This window comes from Wasmannia auropunctata, unplaced genomic scaffold (genome assembly GCF_000956235.1).
Source record: "Wasmannia auropunctata unplaced genomic scaffold, wasmannia.A_1.0 LD335921.1, whole genome shotgun sequence".
In the NCBI taxonomy this organism is placed as follows: Eukaryota; Metazoa; Arthropoda; class Insecta; order Hymenoptera; family Formicidae; genus Wasmannia; species Wasmannia auropunctata.
Genome location: NW_012026969.1, coordinates 954,243 through 967,820, shown reverse-complemented (window position 1 = coordinate 967,820; position 13,578 = coordinate 954,243). Strand labels below are relative to the sequence as shown.

Here is a 13,578-nt window from a genome sequence, read left to right as displayed (position 1 = left end):
GTCATAGATGGACAACGGGAACTTCGCCGAACCGTTATAAACGCAATTGATCGATCTCTGATCTTCCGTGCTTTCATATGGCCTTCGAATAATGTCGGTGGCGCGACGTGCCATTAATTTTGACGCACATAAAACAAGGATTGAAGAGCGAAACAATACCAAAATTCTCGACTCGAATTCACGAGTTCGAGGCTTATATTATAGTATAGAGGTGCTCGAAAGTCACGATGTTACGTTATACGACATTGATGTGGGCGTGCCGAGTCATTTATTAGTCGGGTCAGATAACTTTTTGGCTGCCGGATTGCATCATGTTTACATTAGATAATACATATAGCGAATAACTAGCGCGAAAAGATAAGAGTTGAATAGAAAAAAGTTATTAAACTCTCTTAATGTTGTCAAGTCCTGTACAAGTAATACACGCCGTTGATAAATTATATAGGCTCTTGTAAAAAGATAAAAAACGAATTGAAATCCGTGTCCGAGATAATTCGGCAAAGTAAGAGGAAGAATCGCATAATGTTCCACATAATATCGTGACATTGCATCGCGAGATTGACTCGCCGACTCCCGGAAAGCCATTAGAAAGCGGATCTAACGTGGATCGGAATGCGCGAGGTAATGCTTAACGAGCACGCTGGATTGCTCGACGACGGCTAAGACCACTACCGGTCATACCGCGTGCACGTGTGTAAAGAACGAAAAGTCATTCCTCGACGACATCATACGCGTCTGTTGGAGTATACGAGCTCGATAAGCATCGGTGTACAAAACTGAGATAAGCGGGAGGTATTTACGATTGTGCCAGGGCCGTGCGAATTTAAAACACGACACGGAGAAATATACGCACGGACGGGAGGAATTAACTGTGAAAATAACCGAGATTTCCCCGGGGTACATCGACAGGCACGCGTCTATCTACGCCTACATCCTTGAGGCTAAAATTTATCATCCGGGAAACTCGGACGATGCAATGGATTTCCGAGTTTCCATCACAATACCCGCGTCTATTCTAACCGCAGCTGCTCAAGGCTCCGATCGTCTATTCCGACGCACGGAAAGTTCTAGGGAAACCTATCGTAGCCGACGATACCACACGCGCGTGATGAACAGACGTGTGGGACGAACGGCGCGCGGTTGTGCCACGATAACTGGAATCTCCGCTTGATGAAGACACAGCTCCGCGAAAGCGTTTTCGTTACTCGAGAAATACGTCGAGTCACACACAATAACCAATTCCGACGCGCAGCCGCGATACACGGTCCCGTGTATCAGTGGAAACATTTTTTTTTTTTTTTTTTTTTGGAGATAACTGCGAAATCAATCGCGAACTTTACGATTCGATAACTTCGTCACGCACGAACAAGCGCGATATCGTTGTTGACGTCAATACATAGAGCCGTTTTAATTATTGCTAATTCGATATCAACACACGATCGTCCCGTCCGTTTGTTCGATACGCTCCATTTCAGATTAAATCTCGTGGAAGTCAATGTCCAAATGCATTAAGAGGCTCCGCTACAAAGCGCGAATTCCATCCTTCTCTCACTTGGCCGCGTTATCGCGACGCGATACAAAACATCGGTCACCACCAGGATTCACTTACGCATTGAGCGGCCGTATAACGACGAAACGAGGAGGCGGGGGGGGGGGGGGGTAGGGGAAAAAAAGCGCGCGCGTCCGCGAGAGTCCGTCATCTTATCTCTAATACCTACATCGAACGACGAGCTATCGGATGTCGCGCTCGAGGTACGCGGCGAAGGGTCGCTGTCCCCGTCGTCGCTGTCTAAGTGGCCACGGGCACGGCAGCCTCGTGTCGGATGGACGTTAACCGTGTGCCGATGCGACGCGTGGTACATTATGTACGCCGGTGCGTAGTACGTCGTCGTCCACGCACGTCGTACCTCGTGCACGTACACGCGCGCACACATATGCGGGATGTTGCCGCTAATAGGCGCTTAATCGAGCGAGCGCGAGGTAGCCGCGTACGGTCTAACAAGGACAGCATGCGCCGCCGCCTTTTTCGCGAAGCGAACTAACCACCGCCACGGCGCGCCGTCGTCGGGGGTCGAACGCGGAGGGGTAAGAAAGTGCGCAGTAAGGAAAGGACGCGGATCCCGCCCGCCGTCGCCACCGCCGCCGCTACCACCACTCGTCGCCGCTTCTAGACAACCCTACGTGACTAACAAAAGTCAGCCGAATCTCTTTTCCCTGATCAATTCATTTTTTTTCCCGCGAACGACGAACAGAAATTAGAACGAGGTAACAAGATGCAAGAATACTTTGTTCGATTTTGTATTTTTTTTTGTTTTGTCAGAAAGAGCAGAGATTTTATGGTAATGGGAAGTGTCAATAAATATATGGAATATATAAAAACAGAGAAAATTCAAGTATCTTGACAATGCTTCTTTAATTGGCATCGAGAAAGATTATTTTATTAAAAATATAAGGAATTTGTTTTTGCCGACAAATTTTTAGCAACGGTCTTAAGGGAATGAATGCAATCTCGAGACGTAGAGGAGCGTAAGGGATCATGGAGCCGCCATCCAACGGTGAGGCCGGAAACCGATCGAGCCCCTCGCTATTGTGCACAATGATCAACGGAAGAATTTGGTAGTCAACATCCCCTCGCTCATTAACATTACTATACGCCATCGTATATAACGCCGTCGTATAAAGCATACATTTCGTGTTTATGCTTATTTTATATATGCGCACGATGCAGATTCTCTTGCCAAGTGCGTATATTTATCCGATAACGCACTTATGAGAATCTATTCAACGAGCTCTTTTGAAATTTCTGTTGAACGAAGGTCGAGTACTAAGCAGGACTACAAAGTGAAGCATAATTTAATGATAATGTAAGAATGTCGGCTAAGATACTTGGTAGATTTGAAAATCGATCATGTTCGTTCGGCAAATCGCACATACGATTCGTTCATCAGGCTCATCGTCGAACATACGGAAGTCGGAAGGTACGTACGAAAGGCAACGCGGAGGAAAAAAGAGCGGCGAGAAATGGATGGCAAACGTTCAAGAGGCGATAATACGCTACTTTATTAGCGAAAAAAATACAGACACTTACCGTGTACTTGTCTTAGTGCAAAGCATCTACGCTCGAAGAATATTGGAAGATAACGCACGACCGCACCGTTTAAAAGCGGGAGCAATGGAAAATAAACGAGATGAAAGTAGAAAGAGAGAAGGAGGGGGAAGAGATGGGAGAGAAAACGTAATCTTTCTAAAGCCGGTACTTTGAGAAATGAAAAAAAAAAACGATGCGAAACGTCGACCTGAAAATGTTGTATTTTCTTACATCAGTAGAAGGAAGCTGAAGGAAAGCTTCAAGAAAAGCTATCAGTCAGAGGTTCTAACTAAAGAATTTATATATCAATCAGTTACAGTGTCGACAATATTATAGGATCTCGATCTCGATATAGCGTGGCTAGATACGCGAGTGATTTTAAGGTCCGTGCAGCGTTCCCAAGGTGCACACATGCGGCTCAAATGAAATATAGTTCCTGGAAAGTACGTGCAGCAAACACACATATGTGTACGCGCGCGCGCACACACAGCAGACAGACAGACACACACGCACATATACACACATCCGAACACGTGTAGGTACGTAAATCGCATGCACAGCACTAGAGTAGTTTGCATATTTAACGATGGCTTCGATGGAAGAAGAAGTGACGTCGTTGCTTCGCCGGTATTTCTACCCGTCTCGTTGTTTTACAACGCTACTTCTCAAAAACCGGAGAGAACCCCCCCCCCCCCTCCACTCGTCGCGTTATATTCTCAAGACACCCGGTGTACCCGGCGTTGCACGGAATGCGGTTTACATTCCGGCGCCTATGTAGGTAAAACGGGCACGGCGAGATCGAGATGCGAGCATGCGAGGCGCGTGCGCGCGCGATACCGGCACGGCACGAACGGAGCCGTTCTTGCGTGAAAACGCTGATTTAGCACCGGCCGAATTAGTATTTGGAAACACCTTCGCTCACGTAAAACTTCTTCAGCACTAAAGCGTGGCCCGCTTGATTCTTCGGCGAGGGCGCGTTATCGAGGAACGAGCTTCTCTTCGATAAACGCGAAACAGGTTAATTGTATTCAGACTAATGAGTTAAAATGGATTAGCTGACGATAAAAACGGAAAATAGACATCACGAGAAAACACGTTACTAAAATAAAACTTGCGATTCAAAATATTTCATTTGCTCACAAACGGAGGAAGCGCGAGAGAAATTTTCTTTTTACTTTTATGAGCTTTACATTCCACGAATTTAAATACATGTTTTAAAATGTTGCATTATAGTATTGCATTACACGATTTAGCCTAGTTTTCTCTCTTCTTTGACAGAAAACAACCCAATTACTGTTCTAACATTTGAAGCATTGATTTTTTTCTTCCAAACGTCTCTCTTAACTCCGCGATAATAACATGTTCAAATAAATAACACTAATTGCAATCGCTAATTGCTCCGTGCCGGTGTATATTTACGCACGCGGTTATTGCAAAACGATTCGCTCGTGCAATCTCTTAGGAACAAAACCATAGGTGGTACGATTGACAAGTAATACGATCCAATTAACGAATTAGCGAGCGAATTAAGATCCGATCTCTAAGTAACCGTTCGCGTTATACAGTCACGTCCGCGACGTCGTACGTCTACTCTATCTAGATCCATGGGGATAATTAGATTTTCTGTGCCGAACGAGTACGTGTGGCTCGAATAGAAAGTCGAAATCCCGTAAAAGCGGACAAGGACACGCGCAACATGTAGTTATGATAAGAAAAACGGCTATACCTCGGCATCAAAGAAAAAAAGAGACATAACGAGCGGCGCAGCGACGACGCGCGACGGTTTTACGTTCTACGGAAAATATGTAAAGAGATTACAACAGTGTAAGCGGGACACGCGGCAGCAAGAGATGCATCTTGCCTTGCTGCTGGCGAGAATGCTGCGCCGCGCGCCATAGAACATGTGATTTCAGGGAATATCGACAACACGTAGCAATCTTGAGCAATCGTCGATACCCGAGGGGAAATTAGCTATTGAAAATTATTCGTGCTCGCTTTGCAGGTGTGTCGGTGAGATTCTCCCTATTTTAGGATCGATTTTCGTTATACGATTCGATTCGACCAGATTTATCGATCGGCCAGTTTTTCTTGATTGTGAAGCGTCGTAAATGTTGGCGCGATATTCGGAGCCACACACGAGTTCCCCTTATTGTTAGTATAACAATGCCGGCCAATCGTTCTATTGGGCGCATGTGCCCTTGGTACGCGTTAATAGCGTAACAGCGGTGACATTCCGTGCCATCGTTGGCGTAGTACTTTTGCTCGGGGAACGAACAAGCTATCCAATTACGATACGACGACGACGACGACGACGATGACGATGACGATGACGACGCGAGTGGGCAGTCCAGATGTCATTGTCATTTCTACGAAATGGTATAGTGTTGCTTGGTATCGCTTCGATCCCTCGAAAATAACGGGCAGCAATCGTTTTTCAACGCGTGTTATCGATGCGATACAATAGCCACGGGGGCTCGCTTTTGCCGGGATCATCGCATCTGACAGTTTCAAAAAATAAAAAAAAAAGGGAAAAAAAATTGGCATCCTTCCGTGATTTGTGACGACGCTCGGAGATAAAACGAACCGCCACAGCGCTTATAGGAATAATAAAACACGAATAAGAAAGAGAAAGAGCAAGGGAAAGAGGGAGGGGTTAGGCATTGCGGCTCGACGTTATTACCTGTCGTTAATGTCAGCCGTCAAATAATCCAATATCATTTTTACGAATATTTTCAAGGCTAAACGTCTCTCGCAGACACTTTACTTATTTCGCGTTAGTTAAGGCGCACCAGGCAACAACTTCTGTTGATGTCTATAATGTCGTAAACGTCATCGTTACTCACGCGGGTTCCACGTTATTTTCCGGCCAGTCTAATAAGAGAGCGTTTAAACAATGCGGTATCGAACGCGCGAAATAATATTGCCGCGGGAATTGATCTCAATTCCAATCATATCGACTCCGCGACGTCATCGGAGGATCATCACGCACGCGTCAGTCTCTTCTTTTTTTTCTTTCTCGCGACCACTATGTGAAAAATACTTCGCACGTAATGGATGTTTTTTTTTTTTAACAGATGCTATTTTTCTGACAAATGCGTGGGCACCGTGTAGCTCATTCGATACCTAGTAAAAAGAACATTGGATATGTCGTCGCTATCAATCAAATATTTCTTATCAGAAATCAACTGCTAGAACGTTCGATCGATACCCTCCTTGTCGTAGCACTGTTCGCCAACTAGCAAATAATCGCGGGAAGGAATGGCGTTCATGGTCGGCGTCGCGATTACGCGAGAAAGGGATATTCCGGCTGACAAAACATTATTCTCTGTCGACTCAAACAGAAATTCGCAAAGATCAAATTGCCCCCAGCGTAATTTTGGAGAAAGAACATTGCGACCACGTATCCAATATAGTTACTAAATTGAAACGCCGTCGGAAATCCGATGTTAAGAGCGCAACGAATGTCGACGGATCGATTTTCCGGAAGATTGGATCCGAAAGAAAGGAAAGGCGGAAAACGTTTGTTGTTTATTCTACTGGGCGAGCTTAATAACGGATCAAAGCGACGTGATCAAATACGGGCGAGTACAATGAATCGCGAGCAATAACGTGATGGACGTCAGAGAGCCTTTGCGAGAAAAACAATATACATATATTTATGATAATCATGTATGGTATGTGCGTCCAACCCAACACGAGGCGTGCGTGCGAGAGTGCGTTTGCGAGAGTAAGAGCACAAAGGTGCTCTCGACGAAGGAAGGAAGGAGGGCTTTGACGCGAGCTGAAATCGGGCCGAGGCGAGCCGAGACGAGCCGAGCCGAATTCGTGTGTTCTATACGGTCCTCCTCTCCCCATGGCTCGGGGCGACGTCGTCGCGACGTTCGCTCTCTTGCGACGCGACGGCGCGGCGCGGCGGCGAACGAGGTTAGCCGAGCAGCCGCGAGGTCAGTGACTAAAAGAGAGAAATATCGCGGGACGCGCGATATAACCACGCTGCTTTCTGCCTATCGACGCGCCGCGACACCGGGACCTTTTACCAAAGGAAACGACGTCGCGTCGCGCGCGCGTTTACCTCTCCCGAGATTCGCAGAAACGACGGTCGAGGCGGCTGAGAGTCCGTCTACGTCTCTGCCTCCCCCCCTTTCCTCCCTCTACCCCTCGCCATCCCCCGCCCCCCACCCGTTCTCTCTGTTCCTCGAAAAATCGTCGTCGCCGATCTCATACGTGGAACTCGGCCCGCTCGTTTCCTCTCCGCTCCGAGCTTCGAGTCCTCTACTTCTCGCCCCTCTCGCTAGCAAACGAGCAATTTTCACGACGATCTCTCGGAGGCCATTGATACCCGTGTCGCCGCCGCCGCGCCACGCCGCACCGTGCCGCGCGAGCACCGGTGAAAGCATGCGTGCTTCGTGGAAAAGGACTCTTTCGCGAGCTCCATATCGTCGGGCTTAATACGACATACGACGTTGAGGAGCAACGCCCCAGAAGCGACGCTGTTGTTCCGAAAAAAATTTTGCGCGTTACTTCTGGCGCGCACTTTTTCCTGCCATCTTCCCTTTCCTTACCCTTCTGCTGCCGCGCCGCTCGCGTTCCTTCTCTATCGAGGACGGAGCGAGGAAAGGAACGCGATGCGGAACAGGTAGGAAAAGAGAGAGAGAGAGAGAAAGAAGGGGAGAGGATAGGCAGATAAATGGGTAGATAAACGGAGAACAAGGGAAGAGAAGATCTTTGATAAAAGTAAAAAACGAACGAAAACAGGTCCACTGGATGTTTTATGAGATGAATATCGTTTCGGAGCGAAAGCTCCAACGCTGCACGCTCGGTGACAATATTCCGCGCGATAATAGCCAAACTACACCGTGAATACGTCATAGAAAGGAGAGGAGAGCCTGGTGGTTGGCGCGCGTGCGGCGAAAAAGTGAGAACGACGCAAAGGAGAGTCTGGAGAGCCGAAGGAGGACTCACCGAGACACGGCGTCTAGTCGGAAGCCCGAAGACGCGTATCGGGGGTGTCATCACTCGGCATCGACGACTTTCTCCTCCTCGCTCCCTTCGTCGAGCACGATCGGGGATCGTCTCCTCGTTAGAGATCCCAGAATCGATGGTAAACACAGTGACGATCACTTTTCTCCGCGAACACCAACACCACTCACACCCGCGAACCCGCGTACGCATAACACGCGAAAGCGCGAGACGAGTCGGCTCGCGCTGCCCGAGTTGATCCGTTTGTTTATCCCCTTGGCCGCGTTTCCTCGGCGAGAATGACGGAAGATTTTTAGAGAGAGGTCGACGGCGACGCGGCGCGTCGTGGCGCGCGACGAGACGGTCGCGTCGTTAAATAAATATCGCGCTAGCGTTGCCTCGGTCGGGGCGCAAGATTCCCCGCGCGGCTCGCACACAACTTGTTTACTAGAACGCGCACCGCGCCATGCCCCGCTAACATGCACCCGTCGCCGCCCGCCTCTCGCCCACCGAGCAAAATAGGCGCCTGCGCAGAGTCTCGCGCCGCCCGACTACGTTCTCCCTTCTTCTTCTCGACCGCGCTTTCTACGCGCGATAAAGGGAATATCTGCCTTGACGTACTACGACGCAACCGCGACGAGCCGCCAGCTCAGCCAGCCAGCGCGTAACATACGAACAGACGGGTCATCGTACTCTCGCGCCACCGCTGGCCGAGCGAGCGAGCGACGCTATCCGCCAATCCGCCTTCCGTTCGAACGGTCACAACGGCCGTTTACTGCAAACCGTAAACGTCGTGACATCTGAATTAAAGCATCGGAGTACCGGATACCTGCGCGCGCGCGGATGATAAATCCATCGGCCCAGATGATAAACCCTACGCGAATGATAAACCACCTGGCGACAGCGAAACGTCTGCGTCTATTACTGCCTGGAGAATCTTCACTTATTTCGTTAACATCGATAAAATATTTATTTTTCAAATAATTGGAAATTTTACCGTAATTCTATTGATTAATTCTCGATTAATTGGAGTTTCGATGCTGTTTCAAACATAGATGATACTATGTTACTTATAATTCATAAGATAGTATAAATTTGAAAATGGATCACGCTCTTCTTTCTTCTATAAAAAAGATTGAAATCGATATATTAATGCTCGTATATATGAATGTATTAATACTACGCAATTTAAGACTATTCTGAGTATTCCTAGATAGATATTTTAGACTTTTTAAAAATATCTTATTACCATGTCTTATAATGTCTTACAATAATTTCGGAAAAAGGTATCTTTCAAACATTTTTTAGACAACTTTGATAGAGATCTTTTAAAAATAAGAAGAATATGAAGATATTTAATGAAATATTTACGTCTTTTTGATGTTTTCAAGAATTTGATGTGATCTTTTTTTATACATTCTTCACGCTCTACGGGGAGTAGCTGCGATTTCGAGGTCATTTGAGATAGACTCAATAGACTTTATGTGTGAGTAGACAATGCATTTGTAATTGTTTTCTCACATTTCAATTTTCTTTAGTAGATAGCTCGGGTTTAGACCCGATGGTCCATACTACCTACATGCAGTTAAGCGAAGCAAATTGTAGAGGCTAACAATACCAATAAAAAAAATCAGAGAATGGGAATAACTGCGTTTTGTCGATCGATGAATGTACTCGCTATAATTAACAGTATATTCACTACAGTGAATTCGCCATTGATTACAAATATGAAAGACGATGCAATAATAAAATACAACATAAAACGATTTTGTTGTTCGCACAGTAATATTGAGAAAATAAGTTATATAGTTTACAAACGATACAGAATAGAAAAATATTTAAAATTATATTAATTTTTTAAGTTAGACAGCGTGATACAGATAACAAAGTAATAAGTCCCAGTAACATCGAGGAAGCACAAACGGTGGACAATGTGTCTCGATTATAAGTGGGGCAAAGTTCCGTGTCGTTGCATCTCCTGAAAAAAAAAATAAAAGCAGATTTTAAAGACCTAGTAGTCAAATTGGAGTTGTTTATCTAACAATAAGAGTCGTAAGAATTTCTTAAAATAAAGTTACGTTTATTTATAAGGATTTTCAATATATTGTGGGAAGGATGCAATCTCAATTGCGAAATTTGGACGATTGTTTATAAACCGGCTATGTTACTTACCATTTTTCGATGAATATCACCACGAGACCAGTGATAATTTTATCGAGAAACGTGACGATTGAGTATACGAATGCGCTACGTTCCGTTCGAGAGCCGATTAATTCGGCAGTGACGCTCAATGCGGTGACCATCGTGATGGAGCTTCCCGCGCCAATTAATACGGCAACGACGTACACGACCGTCGCGTTACCTCCGACAGTCTCCGTGACAACGGCGGCAATTATACCAATTATGGCACCGAGAAAGTAGCAAGCCTATGATCCAACGGAAAATAAAAATACATTTTGTCACATCTCTACTTTTCCTTCGTCTCCGTCAAAATATTACCTTGTTACCGCAAATTCGATTGATGTATTTGAGCAGCAAGGCGGCCGTGAACGAGGATACGTACGAAACCAACGGCACACTTGCCAACGCTTGCTTACCGTCAACTTTCGTCTCTTCTATGTACAGCGGCATGTATACCGTAGCGAGAGTGATAAATAACCTGCTCGCCACGTATAGCATCGCGACTCTTAGCAAAACTGTGATGTCGATCCATGACATTCGACGATTCGACGAAACGTCCGACGGCTTAGCCGGATCTTCGATGTTCGATTTTGCGGATACTGTTTGTTCCAAGAGATTCGCTTTTAGGAAAATGTGAAAGGAAACGGTCGCGATCAAACCGATAGTTGTGAGCACCAGCGCGATGTTCTGCAAATGAAAGTTACATGTTATACACATCCTTCTCTTATCATTATTATTATTTTCTCGTACGTACTCTGAATTTATAGTCATCCTGCTGATCCAATTGAATTGCCATCGATTCACCACTGGTCGGTAGAACTATCCATGTTACTACAAAAGCTACTACGGCCGCGCCAACTTGAGCGGAATATCTATAACGATTAAATTTGCCTTGAAATAATATTTAGATACTCAATATTCGCTACTCAACTACTACCCAGAGTCCCACGTTTTCAAGAGATTATTATGCAAATTACAAACCTTATTGCGGTCAAATCAGCTCGCGCTAGAACGGAATTAGTTAACGAGGGAATCATTGATAAATGAGAGATTTGTACGGCCGCCCAACCCGTTTGAAATATCGTAATACTCGTTATATATAAAATCATCGCGATCGTAGTAGACGGATTGACAAAACCGCCGAATATTACGGGGAAGGACAGAGTAACCATGACGGAACCGACAACGTGCCAAATTTTTTTCTTGCAATAACGATCGATCAAGAAACCAAAGATAGGTGTCATAACGGCGTCGATGATTTGTCCTTGAATGAAAATCGTTCGAACATTAATCAGTGGCATGACTAACGTAGCGTCGTCCGCGCATGAATAGATTGTCACATACCTAAGAGTAAAAGCGCACCGGCAACAATAGGCTTTAACAGTGTAACTCGTTGGAGATAGATTAAAGTATAGGAGAACCACATAGCCGCCGCTAGATCGTTGAAAATGTGTCCTAGAGCATAAGCGATTTTCGTAGACGTTGCTACTCTCCCGTTGTCCACGAGAGGCCTTTGCTCGTTGTCCATTTTTAAACGGATTTCTTGTTTTTCGAAACGCAAAAAATGAAAACTTTCACATTTCTGGCGAATCCATTATGCTTCCAAAAATCGCATTCTTAGATCTGCGAAAAAATAGAACTATAATAAACTAATATAACAATCGTTCACTGAGGCTTTGTAGAAAATGTAGAAAAAAAAATGTAGAAAAAAGTTAAATAAATTCTACGTGGAAAAAACGGTTTTGCTGGAAAATCTAAAAATTTTGCTGAATACAGATCTGAAAATAATTTTATTAGACCATACAGTTGAAAATACTTTTGTTAGAAATTCAAACTGGTTGCTAGAATGTCAAAACGTTTTACAGCAATGCTCATCAGCAATGATGAGTTTTTTCAGTTTTCAACAAAATTATTTTTAAATCTGTATTCAGCAAAATTTTTAGATTTTCCAACAAAATCGTTCTTTCCACCTATGATTTATAACAAAAGTGCAATAACAAAAATAAATATTTGCGACAACGTTATTTCATTCTAAGGCAAACCTGTGGTCAGCGTTCCTTTCACTTGATTAAATTTTGCTTCAAGCTATTTTCTTTCAGGATAGTTTCTTGTTAGAACAGTTACGTGATGATCGCGAATAAGTTTAAAAGCACATACTCATCAATATTTTGTAATATCGTGCGAAGGATTACAAATTGTTGATAATATTGTTAATAACATAGTACGACAATCCGATTATTTAGACTCAACAATTCGAATTATACTTTATTATAATTAATATAATTAAAAAGATTGAATTTCAACCTCAGCAAATTGTTAGACGTTATAAAACACACACACCTATCCTTAAATAAAAATTTATGTTTTACAGTATAAAATTATGAATTATTATTATTAAAGATTGAATAGCAATTGAATCTTTTATGAATGAAACACAATCTTGTACCTTTTTTTAAACTCTAAAGAAATATGTGTAATACATAAAATAGCGTAAATAAAATATTCAAACGATATACTGCTTCATTAATATGTGCAGCCGTAATTTAAATTAATTATATTTTAGTAATAATTATTACTAAGGAAAAATTTCGCAAACGTTATTTAAAATGTCGTTATTTACAAATCAGATTAAAATTTGATGTTATATCTATCCTCATGATATTAATTCTTTAAATATGTCATAAAAACAATTAAAATTAACGTGCCACATGTCACGAATACCGCGATACCGGATACCGGCTGTCTGTTCGCGTCACGTGCAGGTAAGAGACTGAGCTCTGAAACGTCGTTCTTTACAAAAGATAACGTCAAAACTATCAGACGGATTAGTATAGCCTCAGTAGGCAGTGATAACCATAATCTTATCATTATGTCGATACCTACTTCAGACAAGTCAAAACTCTCATTAATTTTTTTAATGAATTTTTTCACTTTTGTAAAACAAAGTTTGTATAAGATCAAATTATATCTATTACATTTATGAATACGAATTAATATATTTAACGTATGAATTCTTTGATATTGGTTAATATTTTAATGAAATTGCAAAATTAAGTTTTTTAACAATATTATATTTTTAGAAAAACATAATAAAAAATATAAATATTTCACATAATAAGAAAATGTTAACTATGTAAAGTTAAAGCCAATTAAAATTTTATTGAATAATGGGAAAAAAATTTTTTTCTGGAGAAGGCAACTAACACGGATAACGATGTTACGTGCGTATACGGGCAAAACAGGCCCTGTAATCTGAGATTGCAAAAGAGAAACGCGAGAGAGGCACACACTCGAAGGAATCGATACCAAGCAAGTTCTTATACGGTCTCCCGGTCAGAGAACCTAGCAAA

At 43.6% G+C, this 13,578-nt stretch overlaps 2 protein-coding genes across 4 annotated transcripts in view; both read right to left on the bottom strand.

Annotated features, from left to right (window-relative positions):
• The window catches only part of LOC105455146 (insulin-like receptor), a 35,921-nt gene extending 27,400 nt beyond the window's left edge, over positions 1 to 8,521 (bottom strand). The window contains exon 1 of one of the 2 annotated variants that reach the window (XM_011698234.1): positions 8,051 to 8,521. The gene's annotated coding sequence lies outside the window, so the exon portion shown is untranslated. Of the gene's footprint in view, positions 1 to 1,718; positions 2,035 to 8,050 lie in introns of those variants that run through there. The other variant, XM_011698235.1, reaches the window with a different exon arrangement.
• Positions 8,522 to 9,534: 1,013 nt separating this feature from the next.
• LOC105455144 (major facilitator superfamily domain-containing protein 12-like) lies at positions 9,535 to 13,214 on the bottom strand. 2 transcript variants are annotated; one of them, XM_011698228.1, is made up of 7 exons: positions 12,271 to 13,214; positions 11,573 to 11,851; positions 11,210 to 11,492; positions 10,983 to 11,100; positions 10,547 to 10,915; positions 10,220 to 10,473; positions 9,535 to 10,025 (listed from the first exon to the last, which is right to left on the bottom strand). In XM_011698228.1, the coding sequence occupies exons 2-7, from the start codon at positions 11,754 to 11,756 to the stop codon at positions 9,905 to 9,907; spliced, it is 1,329 nt and encodes a 442-aa protein (XP_011696530.1). In that variant the 5' UTR covers positions 11,757 to 11,851; positions 12,271 to 13,214; the 3' UTR covers positions 9,535 to 9,904. The 2 variants fall into 2 exon arrangements, with proteins under 2 accessions (XP_011696530.1, XP_011696531.1); XM_011698229.1 differs by having other exon boundaries at positions 12,934 to 13,214.
• Between the last annotated feature and the right edge of the window lie 364 nt (positions 13,215 to 13,578).